At 41.0% G+C, this 23,179-nt stretch overlaps 1 protein-coding gene across 9 annotated transcripts in view; it reads left to right on the top strand.

The window, feature by feature from the left end:
* The window catches only part of LOC135222787 (protein unc-79 homolog), an 841,880-nt gene that overhangs the window by 545,397 nt on the left and 273,304 nt on the right, over positions 1 to 23,179 (top strand). For all 9 annotated transcript variants that reach the window (XR_010316338.1, XM_064261060.1, XM_064261059.1 and 6 more), the window contains 2 exons: positions 9,067 to 9,224; positions 22,909 to 23,117. Coding sequence is in view for 8 of the 9 variants with exons in the window: in XM_064261060.1 (XP_064117130.1) it covers positions 9,067 to 9,224; positions 22,909 to 23,117 (367 nt within the window). In the remaining variant the exon portion in view is untranslated. The remainder of the gene's footprint in view (positions 1 to 9,066; positions 9,225 to 22,908; positions 23,118 to 23,179) is intronic.

The following is a 23,179-nucleotide window of genomic DNA, read 5'->3' as shown; positions in this document are numbered from 1 at the left end:
TAACTTTATGAAACACATTAAAAATGTCAAGAAACATTAACACTAAACTTTACAAAACACATTAACAAATGTCACAAAACGTTAACACTTAACTTTACAAAAAACTGAAAATTAAATTTCTTTTATTTTTTTGTCTTTTTTAATTTATAATTTTTTTTTTAATTTTTTTACTTTAGGATTTTTTTTTTCTTATTTTTACCAAATTTCAATTTCTTCGCCACTTTCAACTTTCTGTTTTTTCGTAGTATTACTTGGATCTTCCTGTTTGCTTACTCCTACTGAAGGCCTCTTTAAAAAATAAATATCCAAGGAAGATTGCTTCTGCCTGCTTTTCACAATGTTCCTGAAACGACTTGGGCAAACGTCATCGAACTGCGCAAGCATGCGGCCTGTGTAAGCCTTTTCGGGTTGTCTCTTTTTTACAAATGATTGCACCTTATGAAAAGCAGCTAGAGCATCCTTAATTTCTGCCATTGTCATAGGGTTGTCCTCCTCCTCCTTGCCACTGCTAGAGAACTCTTCTTGAAAGACGTTATGTTGCATGGCCTCCAACTCCTTCAGGTCATCCAACGTAAGCTCCTCTTGGTGCTCCTCGAGAAGGTCATTGATGTCGTCCTCTTCGACGACCAGCCCCATGGACTTGCCGAGTGCAACGATCTCATCAAGATCTGGTTGTGAAACAGTTCCAGGATTGTCAACTGTTTCTTAATCTGCATCAGCTTCGCCCGTGTCGAATCCCTTGAAGTCTCGGGCGGATACGGCATCAGGCCAGAGTATCCTCCACAAAGAATTCAAGGTTCGCCTTGAATCCTCTTGCCAAACTTGATCGATGAGTCGGATGCATATCACAACATTGAAATGCTCCTTCCAAAATTCACGCAAAGTGAAGTTTGTGGTATCGGTGATGAAAAGATGTTTCGTATACAGCTTCTTGAAGTTCGATATCACATGCTGGTCCATGGGCTGGAGGAGAGGGTTGGTGTTAGGCAGAAGATAAAGAACCTTGATAAAAGAATACTCCACTAGGATATCTTCCTCGAGGCCAGGAGGGTGGGGAGGGGCATTGTCCAACGCCAGCAGACATTTCAGAGGGGGCGCTTCTCTACCAAGAATTTCTTCACTGTCGGGCCGAAACACAGATTTACCCACTCGGTGAACAAAAGTCTTGTTACCCAGGCTTTCGCATTAGCCCTCCACATCACTGGAAGCTTCTCCTTTAGCACTTTGTGGGCCTTGAAGGCTCGAGGAGTCTCCGAATGATAGACAAGTAGGGGCTTCACCTTGCAATCCCCACTGGTGTTCGAACAAAGTGCGAGCATAAGCCTGTCTTTCATAGGCTTATGCCCGGGTAGCTTCTTCTCTTCCTCTGTGATGTACGCCAGTCTCATTACAGTTGAAGACTTGCTGAGAACTGTAGCCTTTGTTGATCGTCATCTCGTCGAATGTCTTAATAAAGGCTTCGGCCGCTTTCATGTCCGAGCTGGCCGCCTCCCCATGCCGCACCACCTAATGGATCCCAGTCCTTTTCCAGAATTTTCCAACCCACCCACCAGAAGCCTTGAAGTCTGGGGTTGGCGTCGATGTCCCTTCTCCTCTGTCGTCTTTGGCCTGGGCAATCAAATCGCCAAAAATAGTGCTGGCCTTGTGGCAGATTGCCGTCTCGGTTATTGTATAGTGATTTTTTTGTCTTTTATCCATACAAGAAGCAGCCTCTTCATCTCATTGTGCACGTGGCTCCTCTTGTTGGACAAAATAGTCATGCCGTTGGAAGGTGTAGCTGCTTTGATGGGTTCCTTCTGCTTAAGGATGGTGCCTATCATCGACGGATTTCACCTGTATTCCTTAGCGATCACACTCAACTGCATGCCAGCTTCATACTTCTTGATAATCTCCATTTTTGTCTCCATAGAAATCATCCTCTTCTTTCCATGAACTTCAGCAACTTTCTTGGGACCCATGACTATACTGTACGTAATTAAGTTATGTAGTATACTAATTAAGTTCTCACACAACACGATAAAGTACAAAGCGAAATCACTAACATGAATTTACGTTAACAAACAAAATTGTATGTGAACGAAGGAATTCCGCGTGCGTACGATGACGCTGGTGCGATGAAGTGGCCGAAGAACACCTTTACGTGCACGATGGGAAAGATGCTGACTAATAGGAGAGTAGGATCTTATGGCAGTGACTAGCATCAGGAAACAATGGGAGAGTGGGAGGAATGTGGCGAGTACTCAGTTGGCGGCGCGCGAGTTTTAAAATTGTTCTCGACGGTCCGGGCGAATCTCGGGACTTTATGGCAACAACCTTTCGTAACCTGAATTATTTTCGTATGTAGAGGCAAAAAAATCTTCGAATTTGCTTTCATAACTTGAATTTTTCGTAAGCTGGGACTTTCATATGTCTAGGTTCATATATATAGATATAGATATATATATATCTATATATATATTATATATATATATATATATATATATATATATATATATATATATATATACATACAGCAGAACAACCCCAAACAATGATCAGTTCAATTAGCTCAATAACTATGGGTAACAACTAGAATCAACTGCACAGCACAACTACTTCACAACCCTCAGCTTCACATACTGTAAATGCAGAGATCTCAGACAGAACAAAGAAACAGATAGGTAAGGCTTGAAATCCCAATATCAGAAAACAAACCCAACTCCAACTGAGACGCAAAATGCAACAAAACGCATTCACAAGAACGATCTCACAACATGTTGACTCTACCACCGACTTACGACACACCTACCAAGAAACACTAAAAAAAACAACTTGCGTTTACAACACTCCTCATGAACACAACCCAATGGCGACACAGCTCACTTGCTAGTGTTACCATTTCCTCAACACAAAAGATGACGAACATACCTACTGTGAGAACTAGCCCAAAAACAAGCAAAACTAATAGGTAACACTGATATTACAGGCAAAAGAAAAGCAAATATGCTACAAAACAGGGCTTCAAAACTTTAGCAAAACTGAAATACGGTCCTACTATCACAAAAAAAATTTACAACACTGCACTTCAGCAACAACGAATCCCCACTTAGCCTACAAGACAAACCTTGAGCTACCTGACCTGGTTAAGGACACAGAAACTGTTTTAATTCATATATTATAAAAATCTTGATATTATACATATCAGGATTGACCCCAATGAATTTAGCAGCACCCAATCCCTGAAATAACACGTGAATCATACACTATCCTCTTACCTTAAAGGGGAACTTATGGTTAATAACCATTAAATTTCGTCAAACAGAACTTTTAGTAAGCTAAAAAAGGAGCAATTGGTCAAATCTGTACGTAATCCCATTATTTTACAATTTAATTTCAAAGTAGCACGGGGTACTTCAATGGAGTGCCATTTCTTCTAGATTCAACCATGTTGCCATCTGGCGGATTAGTACCAATGACGTGGTGCCGTGGTCGCCTCAATAACGAGACCAGCGAAGCACGCGTATTGTAGAGTATTCGTCCTCGGTATTGTCCTTGTAATTAGGTCAATTGTCATTCAAATAGCGTCAATTATGCCAACTTGTATGGCGTTTGGTTGTGCCAATACTTCTGGCAAGTGTCCAAAAGGCATATCATTCCACAGGATTCTGTCAAATAGAGAGAAATCAAGCTGCTGTCTGATGGCTGTTCGAAGGGAGGGTATTAACATAAAATCTTTCAACCTATGATGCAAACCATTGTCTGTTCAGACCATTTCTTGCCAACAGATTTAAAATATGACATTAGGGTATCATGTATGGTTATGAAATTTATTTATACAATATGTTTTGGGAACTTAATTTCCCTCTGAACAGACCACGGTACCGACGAAAATAGGGCAGCTATCTACTGCTATCTATACTATGGTGCCTCCACTTGTATGCATTTGAATTGAAATTTATTCTTGTCAATTGCCATGCACGCGGTGTGATGGGGTAAACAGCATCTTTCTAAATGTGTGTGTGTGTGTGTGTCCATAAATTGATGAGGGGGCTTCACTAAGTCCTTTTTAACTATACTCTGTTTTTTTCCATCTGTCCATCTGCCTGTGGTGTTTGCGCATGATAACACTGCGTCCCGGGCTTTAAATGATATCCTATTTTGAATATTAACGGTGTAATTCGCATACAGTAAATTATTAAAACACTTTTCAGTTGCAAATGTGCACCAAGGTTTCCCTTTTATTTACCTAAAACTTACACATAGCGTAACTATTTAAAGCCCGGGACACAGTGTTACCATGCGTGACCCCCACAGGTGGATGGACAGATGGAAAAAAAACAGTGTATAGTTTAATTAATGGGGTTTTAGAATTTAGGGCTGTATATGCCTAACTAGGCATATTTCAGGCTACTTCTTTATTTACCATTTCAATTAAATATTTTCAGATGACAAATACAAACCAAAAAGGATATCATCTAAAGATGCTGTTCCCTCAGAATAGTTCTGCCTGTCTGAGCTGACTGCTACATGACGTCAACCATAAGAAATGAGCCATACAAAATGGCGGTGCCCATGGTGCAATAGAAAATTGGTTGTAAAAAATAAGAAAACGACCATTTCAAAAACCTTTTTTCACCAGGGGTACTTAAATCGAATAATACTACATATGGAACAGCTAAAATGCAGCCATAAGTTCCCCTTTAACATACAGCATGCATTGCGCTCTTGTCTTATTTCAAGATTTTGGTGTTGCTTGAAGAATCCTTATTGTAGATTTGCTTAACTTTTGCATAGGATCAAAGGGAGTTCTCAATACATTTTCCTCTCTGTAGACAACTATTCATGGAGCAAACCTTCTTGAACATATACCGGTGACGGTCTCCATGACCAGGAACCTGCTAGTCCTGCTCCCCATTCTCGTAAGCGGTCACTTACTTCATATATCAGTATTGGAGGGAAATTTGTACACGAAGATAAATCAACTTACCTTACTAAGGAGAAAAGGGACAAAATTACAGAATACACTTTACAAACTTATTTACTGATTCTATAAGAGCTCGGGAAGAAGGAAATAAACTGGTGGCCTACCTAGACAATTGGTTAATCTGATGAGCCACCAGGGAACAGTGCTTATGAAACCTGAGTGGTAATCGACAGACTGCAACCAAAAGGTTTCCATATAGATTGAAAAATGTCCTGCCGTAGGTACATGCGGCATGTGCTTTTGTGGTTATGTCTTTGTTGGGATACTTTTTTCCGGTCAGCTGTATTTTCCCAGTAGAACTCAAACCGAATAAGGAAGGCCTTAAAAAGGTCCCTTATACAGCCTAACTTTTCCAGATGACTTTTAGAACAAATTCTGAGACTGTGAGTTTGTGCGTGCAGTACCTATAGATACAATCCCCTGATTACAACTGAAGGATGTATATACAGCCTGATGATTGTATGCCAGGAAAAGGCTGTGGTCATCACCTTCATCTGATGAATCACAGAGTTGGGAAGATACTCTGTTTGTAGACCTAGAAGGGGCCTCTGGTAAAGCAGGTGGACCTGACTCACCACGTGTATAAGTTCCAAAGTACCTAAGAAATATTGTTAAAGACGTAGACAAAAAGCAAGGATGCATTTACGAAATTCCATGCCAAGAGTGTAATAAAAATATTAATTTTTTTTAACCATGACAGAATGAAAAACATAATGTTAATCACACTGAAAAAAGAAAACTTTTAGAATTATTTTAATCGAAAATATTGACATTATATATATATATATATATATATATATATATATATATATATATATATATATACATATACATATATATTATATATAATATATAATATATATATATATATATATATAATATATATATATATATATATGTAGTACACACACATGGTATCTATATCGGTCAGTTACTGAGGAATACCATTCAGATGTTTGAGAGAGTTTGTTGTTATCTTTTATAGGTAATACATGTGGAGAACACCTCAACTCCAAATGGTTCTGGTTTGGGAAGTATTCAGATCGAACCCAGTGACTCCGCTCCCTCCCTCAGAATCGGTCCAACTTGTATATAGAAACTTGGGCAGTCAAATCCATCTCATGCAGCCTTAGGCACATGCATAAAATCTACCGAGGATATCTCAGGACTAGACGTATAAGAGTGGACTGTATTTAAGTTTGTTTGTATGGTGCTTTTACGTTGCATGGAACCAGTGGTTATTCAGCAACGGGACCAACGGCTTTACGTGACTTCCGAACCACGTCGAGAGTGAACTTCTATCACCAGAAATACACATCTCTCACTCCTCAATGGAGTGGCCGAGAATCGAACCCGCGACCACCGAGGTGGGACGCTAATACCATACCAACCACGCTGCACAGGCGCTGACTGTATTTAAGGATATTTAAGAAAATAATGTTCATAAAACACTTACAAAACAGAATAATTTTCATTAATGGTTAATCAAAATGAAATATTAAAACTACTGAGAATGCATCAGAGAATTCTAATAAAGTTCAATTCTCGAAATAGGTAACAGTAGGCTACATGAGTAAACTTATAAATCATCCAAATGAATGGGGAATCTCACTAAACCATCCCAAGAAATGGGGGACACTGTTAACATACATAAATACAACCAAGGACCAATAAGCTGACCATCACAACACAATTGCAATGCAGTTCCATAAATTGCCCACTGGGCTACACTAATGGCATGGTCGAAATACGCAAATACAGACTGACACAATGGTTAGGAGAAAACACTGATATTTAACAATTAAACCTCTTTGGACAACAGCAGTGGGACCGCATATCGCTTCCCCATAAGAAATGTTTCACAATTCTTAACTACCAATGGGATTAAGTGACTAAATACCCATGGGGAACGACTGAACAACAATACCGTTCAGGTCCATGGTTTCCTACCGAAGCTCTGAGGGGACGCCACAAATACAAGGCCTTCTCTCCAGCCACAAGTCCTGCCATACAACAGCAGTGTTCGAATGTGATACAGTTTCAACTAATCATACATAAATTCATGTATAAATTTACTAATGAGTAATCCAGATAGTGCTGAATCTGTGTGTTTCCCTTACAACTATTCATGCTCGTTCACACATCTGCAGTGTGAAAATTCAAATATCAATATTAATTATGACTTAAGTCATGTACAAGAAATGAACATAAGTATTACAATGGTTTTTGTATAAGATAATAAACTTAAAATCAACCATGATCACAGATAATAACAAGGAATGAGTTATGACAACATTAAACAACAACTAATAATCATACAAAGGAAGATTACATCTCTGTAAGGAATTACAAACGTTTTACTCTTAGGAGGGGGCGGGGGGTTGTATTGATGTCACATTTTGTACTGAGCATTTCAGGACAATACAATATGATTGTGGATTCTTAGTATACAACAGTTTTTCACGACACTGTGAATTTCTAAGCAAAATTAATATTCTTATGAATACCCAGTCTCCTTATTCAAGAATTGAATAGCAGTATGCAGTTGTGATGTGTACCTGTAGATTAACCGTCTCTGCACGTGTAGAACATTGGCTGCGAACATTTATAGCAAGTTACTTTTTTGTAATCTTCTGTTTCCAGCTTTATTTTAAACCAATGGTAGAAATAAAAGATTATAGTATTATAAGTAAAGAAATTATGAGTGCCGTATGGCTGTGAAATGTTTTAATATTAAAGTACACGTCTTTGTAGAGCTTATAGTTTACATGTTAAAAGTCGCACAAGTTAATATGAAGAGCAAAGCCTCTGACTCCCAAGCACAAAACAATACTGAACTCTGTAAAGCTAAGTGAAAGTAATGAAACGTACCCCCAAAGAATGAAAAAAAAAATTCCAAAGACTGAAACATTAACGAAATTAAATGAAAAATGATATGACGGTGCATTGGATGAAGTACCTAGAAGCTAAATCCTAGGAGAGCGACTTGGCTGTTTACTCCGTGGATTCTAGCTGAGGCATGATGGGAGCACTGGGGATCTGTAATGGGCGGTCGGAACTACACTAAAGAAAGGCAGTACAGTTTACATGATTAATGGTAATGAACAAGATCATTTTTTGTTTCTTTTTTAATTAATCTCTTCTGTTTTATGGAATGTTTTAGTTCTCTTGGGTTAAAGTTTACTAATGCACAGATTTCCTTTTTATAGTTTACATTAGTTTACATACCTGTATTGCAACATATATTTTTAAGATTGAGTTATTTCTTTCTCTCAACAAGCATCATGTACAGATTTACTGTAAATGACATTCATCACTTCCAAAAATTCATCTGAGAATTTTGTTCATGGTAAAGCTCATTAAAGATATACATTAAACATATAGCGCATCTCAAAACAGTGTTTCCATGGACTTCAGTGCAATTTCTATTCGGTTAATGCTGTTAACCTGTAATAATTATACCCTTCAATGGAAGATTTTATAAGAACAACTTTTCTTCTTAATGAATGAATGGTAGAGCAGTAGAACAATAAAATACACGTATACTAGTGTCAAACAAGACAAAGCCATGCTATGCATTGTCTACTTTTCCCATAAGCTTGATGCTATATCTTGTAACATTATAAATGGCTTCTAAGGTCAGAGGATTTTGAATGCAATAAATTCTAAGTCTGGTATGGTGAGCAGAGGAATATTCTTTCTTGTAGCACATCTTCAGGTGTATATTTTTGTAACTGTATTTTTTATTGAGAACTATTTACTGTTTAAGAGTGTTTTATGAAATACTGGCATCATTTCTATTATTCTTTAATTTTACTGTGAACCATAGTATACTCTGTCTAATAATGAAAATGGAAAATCGACTCATTTAGAAAAAAATAATGTTCACAGTATAATAAAGAACTGAAGACTGATAACAAGTGAATATTAGTCCTGGTCAAATAAAAAGTAGGTCATACTAAAGGTCAGAGAATTCAAGTTGTTAAAATAGAAAATGATGGAATTTTCAGGTTTCTAGTTGTGGCATATACCAAAAATATTAAACTATGTCATTTGATATTGTTCAGGTGAGCATATATTCAGTCCCATGTCATTTATTTTAGTATGTGGTCCCTGATTGAGGCTGAATGGTCACACATTGCTGAAGTGGGTGTGCAGTTGCTGCTTCACTTTCTGACTTTGCCTTGTGGTGCAGACATCTTCTGGAAGCTTTGTGAAAATAACTTCACCCATCAGGACTGGAAAGTAAGATTTCAAGCAGGTATGTAAATAATGGTATCATCAGTATTTTTATAGGGACAGTGCTGTTTTATCAAGTAACGGGAAATCCATTAATGAAATACATACTTAGAATCCAGGGTGTAAATGATAAGAGAAAATAAACATTTTACAACTCTTCTGTAATGCTCATGAGTTTCTTTAGACTTTGTACCAAAACTTTTTAAGTTGTATGGTATGCCATGCTAATTTTTATAAGTAATTCATTTTCTCTTTAATCGTTGACTTCGCCTGATAAGTTAGTTACTTTTAACTTCATTCTTTGAAGTCTCCAAATATGTCTCGGTTAAAAAGACAACTTGTCATTACTCTGGGATAAAAAAAAAAACACCAAGCACCATTCCTGGCATTTTTTTATCTATATCTTTAAAGATTGTTTAAAATATAGTCTCTAAATATGTTTCGGTTAAAAAGACAGAATGTCATTCCTTGGGGGATAAACTCCACCAACCACCACGCACTGTTCTTGGCATTTTGCTATTCTATATCTTTAAAGAAAACATTTAAAAACATTATGTCCCTTATCTTTGCAATTCTTTTATTTTGAAACAGTAGATTTTTTATTTAAAAATACATATTCATGTATGAATCTTGCAGTATCAAATAGGAGCTAGCATTATTACCTGATTCATACATGTGCAATGCAAGGATTATTTGTCAGGAACACATGATTCAGGTTACGCCATAGCATCTCATGTTAGGTTTTTATGCTGGAGCAGTGTCTTCCTTGCCATTTTCCCTTTCTTCTTATTTCACTAAGAGTTATGTGGAAGTAAACTCACTAGAATAATAGAGGTAGTACTGCCTCCATTGAATAAGTTATGAATTTTTCTCAAATGTTTATAATGGTTATTTGGATCAAATTTGTATTCATGATTGGTAATAAAGACAGTATAGTTAATATACTTGTGTCCTGTAACTTCTTTCTGACTACTTACCCTAACAAGACATCAGACAATCACTGGAATGCTAGGGCACTCGATGACTATTTATTTTCAAACACCTAACAGGTTTTGACAAAGGAAAACCTATTTTTGGTAGTTGCTATGAGTCCTCAAAGGAGTTACAGTCTCATGTTCCCCACAGGGCTCCATAAGACAGACCGACCAATCTCAAAGAATTCTCTTATAGTTGGTCTCGGCCAGAATAGTGCTAGTTGGCACAATGACAAAATTTAAACTCAGGACAAGAGGGCTCTATCTCTTGTCTTGCAATGACTGTTACTTGGTTTTATTTCATTGTACCCACCGATGTGGCAACAGTGTGTACGTATGCTATCTTCCTCGTTACACACCAGGTCAGTACAGCAAGATGAATGTTCACCGCAGTCCCATCCCTTTTCTTCAGGGAGAGTGGGTGTGTCTGAGGGCTCCACAGTTACTAAAATAAGGGTTTTTCTATGTCAGAACCTAATTTTTGATAGCACAGCTCCTGTTTGTCCTGAAAAGGGCTTACAAAAGTAATTGACAGGTGTCGAAATGGTTTAACTCTCACTAAATCACAACAGCCCAGATAAATCAATAATTTTCTTTATTCCGGATAACTATTATGGTTTGGTACTGAAGAACAGGAAAAATACAAGAACCTATATATGTATTCTTTGTGGTTCTAAGGTGACTTACCTAATTCTGTTAGGTCTGTTTGCAGGATCAGTGCACCTTTCCCAATAATTTCTCAGCGTAACCACTACTCTCATGGCAATAGTGTTCCAGGAATTGGAATTTTTAATCCAAGTTAAAGTCACAGGTTATCAACTATTTTCTTTATTCCAGATACCCTGTTCCCATAACTTAAGGTTTATGGGAGAAAACCAATCTCTGCCTGGGCAAACTGTGCATCTGAATTCCTCTTGGGAATCATTGATAGCATCTCTGCTATGCTGACATTCAGTAGTAAAGTCATCTTTGATACTGTTCATGATTTCCTCCCAGAATTCTAAAAGTATAGCAAGAGGAATTTTTCTATCAGGGAAGCCTGCATGAACTGATTAAACTGCCTGGCAGGATAAATCACTACCCCCTAGAAGGTACAAACACTTCAGATGGGGTTGGGTGGACCCTATCAGTGTCCCTTTCAATATGTGATTGCTGTGTAGGAGTGGAAAGATTCTCATCTGAGGCAGAGCCGTGTATAGAGAGAGTTTGGCCATGCTCGAAACCACTCAGGTGACGTCACTGACCGATGGGCACCATCTTGCTCCTGTCTGACAGTGTCACACCACAGCCGTCACGGGGGAAACTTTAAAACCTTTGGTTTTGGATATTTTGCAGCGAGCGCATGACATTGGACTGCATTTTAGTGCCATCACATCAGCCATGGGGAGTGCAACTCAGCCCTTTCTAAAAGTTTTGGCATTATTTGTGCCAGGAACTGTAAAATTGTTAATAAGCTAGCTCATCCTATTAGTGGAGAACAATTTCTTTACTTCATGTACGATGTACCACATATTATAAAGAACTTGTGGTCATGTCTAGTGAAAGGTAATATCATTCATTTGAGTGATGACATGGTAAAACAATTTGATTTGCCATCGAAGGAGGTGACAGCTGAACATGCCAAAAGTTTGATATCTTTTCATGAAGGCAAAGATCTGAAGCTTGGGCCAAAACTCACTGAAGCTCATGTAAATCATCTCATTTTGAGAAAATGAAAGTATCAGGTGCTTTAAATTTCTTTAGCAATTCAGTAAAAGCAGGACTTCATTACTGTTGAACGCAGAAGATACAGTAAAGACTTACATCAGCTTGGTTCATTGGTCTGATAAATAAGTAGTTCGATTTAATGTCAAGCAGACATCCAATCATGTTATAAGCAATCTATACTGCATCTTGAGCAAGTTGTAGGAGTGTTTTATGAAATATGCATTGGAGTTAATGCACAGTCGAAGCCAGTTCAAACTGGAGTGATATTGTCTACCACTTCCCTTCTTAATCTCCAAAGTAATTATTTGGCCAAAGGTCACAGATTTTTACTAACATCCAGATTCACTCAAGATTGTCTAGAAAACTTATTTAACTTCATAAGACTGAAAAACCCAGTGCCAACTGCCTTAGAATTTCGACAGTCTCTGAAATTGATATCAGTTGCATAATTTCTGAAATGCTCTAGTGCAATTAATTATAACGTAGATGACCACAAGTTTCTAGCTGACTTTCTTAATAAGTCAAATGTTGAAACAAATGGTGATGCCGAAAATTAAACCGAGGAGCCTGATTTTGACCAATTCTCGAGTGACAATTTAATTAATACACTGGAACTGAGCAACCTACATTATATTGCTGATTACTGCATAAAAAAATTAAAAAGTCAAATAATCACTGAATGTTTTATCTTTAAACAATAGAGAGCAACCAGTCAACAAAGACGGATCCTTTTCAAAGGCTGACTCAGTTAAAAGAATGTAGAGTAAACTGCCTAGTTTATAACAACGATGCCTGCTTCATTATATTTCGGAATGCAGAAAATATTTTTAAGGCAAATGAAAATGTTTTGGAAACGAGCAATTTATTAGGACGACTAGTGCATTTGGTAAACACTCGGACAAAATATATAACCTTTCCTTCTTGCCATTACATTAAGGGTAGACTCCTGAAGTTTTTCTTCACTTTAAGATTACATATTTATGCTAAAAAACAAGAGAATATGCGTAAGATTCGGTAGTAAAAATCAAAGATAGTGAATTAAGGGTAAGAGTATGATAATGAGAAAAGCTGTAATGAATATAGGTAAAAATTTAATTTTGAAACCATGTATAATATTTCATAATACTTATGTATTTTAAAGTTGAAACTATAACAAAATTATAAAATATGATAAAAGAGAGAGAGAAGAGCTGAGACATCGCTTAGGTGGATGAGCGCGGCTGAACAGGACAGGAGCAAGATGGCGCCCTGTCAAAAGGTGGGCCAAACTCTCTCTATATATGGCTCGGATCTGAGGTATCTCTGTCATGTAAAACAGAGGACTCTTCCATAGATCTTCCATATCCAGAAGGGAAATTCCAGTGGATACATATACTTCTTGTCGGGTATTAGTGACCTTTCTCCCAAGGAGTTGAAGTGGGAGTTAATAGAACCCATTACTTTTGAAGTATTGGATCAAAAGTGGATTCTGCTCAAAGACAGGTGGAAACACACTGGCAAGGTTCTGCTGGAGCTATGTAGTCTGCTCTTTCCGTTCTCCTACTAAAACCTATAAATCATTGAGATAGTTAAAATGGGCTTTTTTATTCATTTCAACTTGTAGCCAGGAGCATGTTGCATATTTTGCACATGTCTGGCAACCAACCAAATTCTCCTTTATTCCATCTGGTGCTGCCTCATGGCAAGCAGTTATGAGCCATTTCCATAGGCATAAATCAGATTGACTGATGCGCTGCAGTGCAGGTAATCAGTGGGTCCTGTGTAACATCACCCCTATAGTGATAAAAGGAACAAGTGTTTAATAAAGACTACCTAGATCATTGTATAGGCAGCAAACACTTCGGATTAAAAAAGGCTGACATGGACAGAAGTATGTGCCCTTCATACAATGTTAGGTAATTTGATCAATGGGTCATATCCAAAGAATAGTAGTAAATTTATAAATTATTTTCTGGGCTCAGCCCGTGTCGCTTCGTGAAATGTCCTTTTAGCACACATTTCTAAGGTAAATATTACTAACATTACCAGAGAAAAAACTAAAATGGAATGTCAGAGTATTCTGACTCGCTTACCTTATATAAAAGGGTGTCGGTATGGTTTCTGGGGCGAGTGAAACCACTACCACGGGTCTCTTACCATTTAGATCCATCCTTCTACAAAATCCCCCTACTAGAGAGGGCCGACACATGGCCTGCACCAGCAACTACTACTACTAGCGCTCCCAACGCCATCACGAGCGCCTCTAGCGGTCACCCTTTCCGTTAGCACCATCTTGCACGTACGTGTTTTTTCTCGCTGTGATTTTGTGCTCACTTTTTTGGATTATCCACTCACCATGGAACTTCAAGCCATCGCCGCAGCTAAGTTAAGTACTGCTAAAGTGTTTCACTTAATTTTAGCCAGCCAGGGTCCGTTTAACCGTTTTTATTTAGGTTTATAACGGCGCCCTCCACGGCATGGCTACAGAGTCGTCCCAGGCGGCTCGCTCCACATGTTTCATTATTTCATGCTTCTTCGGTCCCCCATACCGTGGTAGCCTGAACCTAGCAGTATATATTCACATTTTATGTGTTGTGCAAGATTTATTCTGTGCTTTATTTTGTGCTTTACTTACTCACGGGGATTCTAATTCGATTGAGCTTATAGCCTACATCAACCTTAGCTCAGTGTTCATGCATGCATGTTCCTTTGTTTAGGCCTGTTAGGCATACTTAGGACATCTGTCCTTTCTTTTAGTCCTGCCACCCTGGCCGCCGCCCTCCGTATCCACGTATCGGCAGAGGCCAGCTCCTGATTGCTCGACGCCCTCCCTTCTGGGTCGGTTAGCCTAGCTTCTTCAGGACGTTGCTTTCTCTCTATCTGTTTATTTATCTTCTCTCCCCGTGTTATTTTAGGCTTTATATGCATGCTCAAGACGGTTAGAGGTAGCCTAGGCTACCTCAGACCGCCTGGCCTGTCTTACCGCATGGCCCTGCCATGTTCACGGCGAGGCACCCGGCTACTGTCTCCACGCTTCCTCCCCCCCTAGGGGGGGGAAGAGTACCGCTCGCTCAAGTTGCCCATGGCAACCATCCGAGCTCCCTCCCTTCTTCCCCCTCCACAGGGGGGGGATACGGGAGTTAGCAGGGGGACTTCCAAGGCTGACTCAGCTCCTACCGCTCTCACCCCTTGGTTCCAGGGGGGGTCTTTTGTGCGTTCGGGCTCGGCTGGCCACCCGGCTCGGCCGCGCTCGGACCTCCTTGGGTTCCATTCAGCTCTCTCTCTCACCCCGAGTCACCACCCTTCCCCGCCCCTCCGACGGCAGGCTCCGCTGGCTCCGCCAGTCATTAGTGATGGTGACTGAGAGAAGCTCCGCTGCATGCACCTCTTTAATATTGCCTTATTTTACGTCTTATTATTTATTATTCTTTGTTTTGTTTCGCTAAGCCGGCGGACCTCCCGCTCACCACCCGGGTTCTCCGCCTGCCTGCGAGTTTTTTGTTACGGCGGAGCTACGCTCCTCCGACTAGTCTTTATTAGCCTCCTCATTCTCCTCCCCGCTGTCCTCGTACTCCTCGCTCCGGCGTATAGGCAGGTAACTAGTTTGGTGAAACTCCTTATTCCGGCAACACCGGAATCATACTGAAACTAGTATCCCAGCTCTATTGGACACCCACCACTTACCAGGAGAGCAAGAAGAGGCTAACCCCTATGTTATTCACTCCGGTACCCTCCGGTGTTACAATATATCACTTTCTGGACTCGATCCAGTTACTTAGTGTCGATACTCATGTATCTGTTCACTTACAGGCCACCTATTGCCAGGAATCTGGATGCAATGCCGTCCTACAGGACCCCTGTGGGCACGAGGTCTGCTGGACCCATGCTGTCTGCGCTATCCGCTACGGGGACATAGCGGTCTGGCACCACGAGAGTTGCACAATCTGCTATGATCTTGTAGATCAGTTTATCTCCGGTGTAAGTATACTCCGGAGTATGAATCCTATATAAATTGGCCTATATGTATACAGTCCTAATAAGTGATATATTTTTATATAAGCATTTAATTTTTAGTTCCCTAGCTTAGTGTTTATACTAACCTTCTCTTACAGGCTGCTCAAGCCGTCAGGGACGCTGCGTTAACCACCTTGAAAGCCTGGGTTGGCGGATTCGGGAGGAACGTTACCAAGGGGCAACCCTACATCCTAGACAAGAAGATGGCTGCCCTGATCTTCCCCGGCGGGAAGACAACCTCCTACGTTGACCCGGCAACGGCGGCCCCGTACATCGCCACCATCCAACATCAGGTGGCCCAAGCCTTGGCAGACCCGGGGAACTCTGAAATTATTGATGATGTGGCAACGGTAGGTGAAGCAGAAAGTATGTTAGATGAGGCAGGTTTGTTGGGGGCTCAAGGGCTTCCCTTGGGTCCTTCTGGATCGGCTTCTCCTATCCCTTCTCCCTCTTCCTTTCTAGGATTTTCAGAGAGTGAACTTTCAGTCAGACCGAAGTCCACCCAAGCTATCCCTAAAGTTAAGGGAAAGTGAGAACCCAAGACCCTTGAGAAGACGCTGCCTAAGAAGTCAGCGCCTTCTACTTCTCATAAGTTTCCGGCTCACCATCCCAGAGCAGAGAAGCCGAAATCATCATCCTCTCACTCTAAAGGGTCCAGAGGCAAGTCCTCGAGGGACAAAGCTCAGCTCCCATCTAACCCTGAGCCTTCGACCTCCACGGGGACTCGCCCTAAGACTCCCGGCGGAATCAAGGAACCTGGTCCCTTTGATACAGACGCCTTCACTGCAAATATCATGCAGCAAATGGGAAGCTTTGTTGGAAACTTAGTCCAAGACAAGTTTCAAGAGATACTGTCTCACATCTCAACTTCCTTCGAGGAGCCAGGCCAGTCGATCCAAAACATTTTGGAAAGGCTGGCCAACCAGGAGAACCTGATTGCAGGTCTCCGAGAGAACCCGTCGGCAGTTCTCCCACAGCCTGGCATGGCGGCTCAAGCCATGCCGGACTACAACACCCTCCCTCCTTATACGGCGAGCAATCCTTGGAGGATCTCGTCCTATGCCCCCTTTAAGGATGGGATGCTAACGTTGGGGGACTGTGGTACTCGAAGACTTGAGGACTTCGAGTTCCACCCAGCTGATTTCAAACCCCCTTCATTGGTTACGCCCGCCTTATGGAGGCAGCGATGAGGAGGGAGGATAAGATCCCCAAAGAGACCGTAATCTTTGGTCGGGATCAAGCTCAACAAGATTGGCTGAGGAGCCTAGAGGAATGGGAGTGCATCAACACCAAGATGCAAGCCTTCAAGAGTGCCTTTACCATTTTTGTGGTGGACGGAGAGACCCCTATTCCGTTCACCACAAAGGTGGCGGAATTAACGGAGCCCACGTCTCTCCTCCTCCCAGGTACCGATGACCTTTGGTCAGATCTTCCAGCCACCTTTACGGTAGGAAAGCTGAAGCCAGATTGTGCTATAACACAATTTAGCGAAAGGCTCCCCAGGCTCCCAGACAATCTCATACAAGCAGAGTTTGATGCTAGAACCAGGTTAGGGAGGTCTCTCAATACCTTGGTTATGACAGAGGTTTCGGCCATGACATATGGTAACGAACCTCGGTTTAAGCTGATAGCCAAGTCACATCTCCATACGGTACAATGGGACTTGTACGGCCTCATGGTGGCAAGATGTAATTGTAGAAAACACGTCCTGCAGGAAGCTACCATCCGCCACGAACCTAACAAGTTGCTGGCGGCTTCGATCTGGGGGGCTGACCTTTTCCCAGAGTCGATAGTTAACTGTTCAGCATGAAGCAACAAGACTCAACCAGAGTCTTAAGGTTCGTTGGGGCCTTTCAAGCTAAAGGAAGCCAGACCCGACTTCCTCAGCTAGAAAGCCTAAAAAGCTGAGGAAATTCCAGCCTTTCCAGGCTCCCCAACAGCAGCAGGTAGTGCAGGCAGTGCCAGTCTCACAGGTGGCACAGCCTTCCACTTCAAAGGCCCAGACTCAACAGCAGTTCCTACTATTAACTCCTGAGGGCCAAGCTTCCACCTCCTTTGCGGTCTCTCCGGCCTTCAACCCAGTGTTTGAAGGCCAAGCTTTCCAACCCTTTAACAGGTTCGGGAGAGGCAGCAAGGCTAGGGGTGGATTTCGCCAAAGAGGTGGCGGAAGAGCAACCAGCCGGGGGAAACACCCAAGTCAGTGAGAACCCTCAGGTAGGAGGGAGGCTGTTCCTTTATCGTCACAGATGGGGGTTCAGCAATTGGGCACAAAGCATTGTGTCCAAAGGACTAGGGTGGAGCTGGACCAAAGGTCCCCCTCCATCCAAGACCTTCTATCGACAACCGACATCGGAATTGATGGAGTATGCCCAAGAACTCCTTCAGAAAGGAGTAGTGTCAAAAGTCAAGCATTTAAAGTTTCAAGGTCGCTTGTTCAGCGTGCCAAAGAAAGGATCAACCAAACAAAGAATAATCTTAGACTTGTCCCATCTAAACTTATTCATTCATTGCAACAAGTTCAAAATGCTGACTATCTCGCAGGTGCGGACCTTACATCCCCGTGGGGCCGTCACCACCTCTATCGATCTTACCGATCTTATCGATACTATCATATCCCAGTGGCAAGACACTTCTGCCCGTACCTAGGTTTCAGGCTAGGGAGTCAGGCATTCTCCTTCAAAGTAATGCCCTTTGGGTTGAACGTGGCCCCCAGGATATTCACGAAGGTGGCAGAGACAGTAGTTCAACAACTAAGGTCTCAGGGGATAATGGTAGTTGCGTATCTGGACGATTGGCTCGTTTGGGCAACGAGCATCGAAGAATGCCACAAAGCAATGGTCAAGGTTATACAATTTCTGGAACATCTAGGGTTCCAGATAAACAAGAGCAAGTCCAGGCTAACACCGGACTCTCGCTTTCAGAGGCTCGGCATTCAGTGGGATCTGAACTACCACACTCTATCAATTCCGGCGTCCAAGAGGAAAGAAATAGCAAAAGCAACCAAACAATTTCTCAAATGCAAACAGACATCAAGGAGATGCCAGGAAAGAATCCTAGGCTCTCTTCAATTTGCCTCAGTAACAGATGTTCTACTGAAGGCAAAACTAAAGGACATAAACCGCGTTTGGCGTTCGGAGGTCAAGAATTTATCAAAATCAATTCCTCTCCAGTTCCCCCCTCCGGCTTTTGTTATCCACACGGATGCTTCACTAAGCGGCTGGGGAGGATACTCTCAGTACAAAAAAGTACAAGGGACTTGGTCCCCTCAATTCCGTCAGCTCCACATCAATGTGTTGGAAGCTATGGTGGTATTCCTCACTCTGAAAAGACTTCTGCCAGCCAAGGGATCTCACATCAAGCTGGTATTGGACAGCGCAGTAGTAGTAGTACACTGCATCAACAGAGGAGGCTCCAAATCAAGCCAGGTGAACCATGTCATGATAGCCATATTTTCTCTGGCAGCCAAGTACAGATGGCACCTGTCCTCCACTCACCTAGCGGGAGTAAAGAACATGATAGCAGACGCCTTGTCTCGCTCAGTCCCTCTAGAGTCGGAGTGGTCTCTGGATAGGCGTTCTTTCCTGTGGATCTGCCAGAAAGTTCCAGGACTCCAGGTGGATCTTTTCGCCTCAGAGTTGAACCACAAGCTTCCCTGCTATGTGGCTCCCAACCTGGACCCTCTGGCTTATGCCACAGATGCTATGGCCATAGATTGGAATCAGTGGAAGAAAGTATACATCTTTCCTCCAGTGAATCTTCTTCTGAAAGTCTTGAACAAACTCAGGACTTTCAAGGGACAAGTTGCCTTAGTATCCCCCTATTGGCCCAAGAGCAACTGTTTTCCACTCCTATTGGAATTGGGTCTCCGGCCTCAACGGATTCCCAATCCCAAACTATCCCAAGTAGTGCAAATGAAGACTGTGTTCACTTCCTCAGGAATTCTCAAAACCCTAACTTTATGGATTTGATGAAGTTCGCGGCTAAAAGGGATGCAGATATCGATCCTCAAAACATCCTATTCCTAGAATCGGATAAAAGAGAATCGACCCTTCGTCAGTATGACTCAGCTGTTAAGAAACTAGCCAAATTTCTGAGGGGAACCGAATCTCAAACCATGACTACCAATCTGGCTATTTCCTTCTTCAGGTCTTTATTTGAAAAAGGTTTAGCACCCAGTACTATTACTACCACTAAGTCTGCTCTAAAGAAAATATTCCAGTATGGTTTTAAAATAGATCTAACAGACTCCTATTTTTCTTTTATTCCTAGAGCTTGCTCTAGGCTCAGACCAACAGAGAGACCTAGCTCAGTGTCATGGTTCTTAAATGATGTTCTCAAACTGGCCTCAGATACTGATAACAACTCATGCGGTTACTTACCCCTCCTAAGGAAAACATTATTTCTTTTAAGTCTAGCCTCAGGAGCCAGGGTATCTGAACTGTCGGCTCTGTCTAGAGACTCGGGTCATATAGAATTTCTCCCATCAGGAGAAGTTCTTCTCTCTCCAGATCGTCAATTTTTGGCCAAAAACGAGGACCCTTCAATGAGATGGGCCTCTTGGAAGATCCTCTCTCTTCCTCAAGACCCCTGTTTATGTCCAGTTATGGCCTTACGAGCATATCTGTCCAGGACAACCATGAGTTCCTCTGGTCCTTTATTTATGAGGGAAAAAGGTGGCACTATTTCTTTAAAAGGTATTAGACAACAGATCCTGTACTTTATTAAACAAGCCAACCCAAATTCATTCCCCAAAGTCCATGACATTAGGGCAGTAGCTACCTCGATCAACTATTTGCAACATTTGAATTTTGATGATCTGAAAAAGTGTACAGGCTGCAAATCGCCGACAGTATTCAAACGTCACTACCTTAAATCCTTAGAAGCTCTTAAATTTCCAGCAGTGGCAGCGGGAAACACAGTTTCTCCTGACACTGCCTAAGTAGTTTAGTAATAGATCCAGATCTCCTTTCTACCTGCCTCACTGACATCCTTCCTGTAATCCTGCCACCAGGTACCCCTCCCTTTTTTAGCCTTAGCTGCTAAAAAGGGCACTTACTGTGATGTTTTCCTTATTTTTTTTTTATTTTTTTTTTGCTAGGATTACTCACACCTGTAAATAACCTATTATATTGTATAGTTTTAAGGTTATTATAAGTTGTCATAATTAATTTTAAGTATGTATTATAATCTTTGTAGTCATAAGTTTCTAGATTATAGTACTTTAATATCAATTGTTTTTCATTCTTCCCTTACTCATATCCTCTTTCAAGCTTGTGGCCATTTCTCTGGTACTATTTCACGAAGCGACACGGTCTGAGCCCAGAAAAGGGATTTTGACGAAGGAAAAATCTATTTCTGGGCAAGGGCCCGTGTCACCCAGTGAAATCCCACCCTTCTTTACACCCACCCTTGGGCCCAAGCTTGACAACCTAACTCCAAGGATGACAGCTAGAGGCGCTCGTGATGGCGTCGGGAGCGCTAGTAGTAGTAGTTGCTGGTGCAGGCTGTGTGTCGGCCCTCTCTAGTAGGGGGATTTTGTAGAAGGATGGATCTAAATGGTAAGAGACCCGTGGTAGTGGTTTCACTCACTCCAGAAACCATACCGACACCTTTTTATATAAGGTGAGCGAGTCAGAATACTCTGACATTCCATTTTAGTTTTTTCTCTGGTAATGTTAGTAATATTTACCTTAGAAATGTGTGCTAAAAGGACATTTCACTGGGCAACACGGGCCCTTGCCCAGAAAGAGATTTTTCCTTCGTCAAAATCCCTTATTTCACAATTGCCACAGTAACATTGCCTTAAAGAATTTACTCATATATACCTCTAAACTCAATTATGACAAAACTAAATGGATATTTCTACAATGTACTTTTCATAACTTTCGATTACCTGGTCTATTCCCAAGCACCAGGTAAAGGTTATAGGCTACATTAGTTGGTACATAATTAGAATAATTAATTATTGGAATTACCATACCAAATTTATATAAAATCAGTACAGTCTCTAAGATTTTAAATTGTTTGGCAAAGCTTACCATTAAAGGAAATACTTTTTTGTACTCCTGTAGGAAAATGACAAACATCACAATGTTTCTCAATACCTGTAATGCCACTGTTAGCAGAGTAATACTCATTAGAAGTAGATATGGGTGAATGTATTTTCTTGAACACTTGGAGAGAACCTCGTTATTAAGAATATTTGGGAATTTTCTATGTAACAAAATCCATTTATTTTGATTATGAGTACTATAAAGGATTTAAAAGTACTGTACTTCTCTGGACACCATGGTTTGTAAGTCAGGTATGATTAGGAACTACTACCACGGCTATGTTTCGTCAATAAGAAGTTAGCTAGCCCAACTTGATTTACTGATTTGATAATATCAAATTATCTAACATTGTTAAAAACGTCATTTCCAATGAGTTTTAATAATAATGCTGCCTAATATTATTGCAGTAAAGCTAATTATCCCTTTGTTAAACAGGAAAAACAACACAGCAATTACAGCATAGCCTAGTGATCTGTCCTAACTTCTCACCTTACAGTAGACCTACTGTCTCCAAATTTCAACAGATATATGAACTAAAACTTTACAATGAGTCTTAAAACTATGTACTTAGCTTGAGTTGGGTTATGATGATCGACAAATGCAATGTTGAACAATACTTCTGGAGCAAACACTGCGAATGTGTGAACTCTGTGACAAACCAGGGTAGTATAATGGGGAGGATAGCTGACATACGTGCTATTGTCTTAACTAAGCGAGTGGGATAAAAGAAAACCAAGCTAGTTGTTGTAGGAGAGGAGATGGAGTCCTCTTTTCTTGAGGCCTTTATATTCTATCACTGTGCCAACTAACACTATTCTGGAACAGACAGATTATAAGGGAATTCTTTGAGTTTGGTTGGTCTGTATTAGGGGCCCTGGGCTGGACCATGAGAGTGTAACTCTTTTGAAGATAAACAGTGGCTATGCTATAAAAAATATACATTCATGTTGATTGTTTTCCTTAATGTTTGTCATTTCAGTTGAAAAGGTGGTTGTCATTGGAAGATTCTTGGGTGTCTCTTCAGTGCGCCATTGTCCAGGACTTCAAGCAGCCATAGCACATGCATTCTGCTTTCTTATTGCTTCACTAGATGACATCAATGTATCAGTAGCCCAAAGGGCCTCATTGTATTTGACAACACTACCAGACAGTGGACTCCGAGCTCTGTGCTGGTGTTTAGAGCAACAGGTTTGTATAAAAGTTATTAATTTTCATTTCTTTGTTCCAAGCACTGTATATGAGATGCAATA

The sequence above is a fragment of the Macrobrachium nipponense genome, chromosome 8, assembly GCF_015104395.2.
Source record: "Macrobrachium nipponense isolate FS-2020 chromosome 8, ASM1510439v2, whole genome shotgun sequence".
NCBI classification, from domain to species: Eukaryota; Metazoa; Arthropoda; class Malacostraca; order Decapoda; family Palaemonidae; genus Macrobrachium; species Macrobrachium nipponense.
This window is presented reverse-complemented; position numbering and strand designations above follow the sequence as displayed.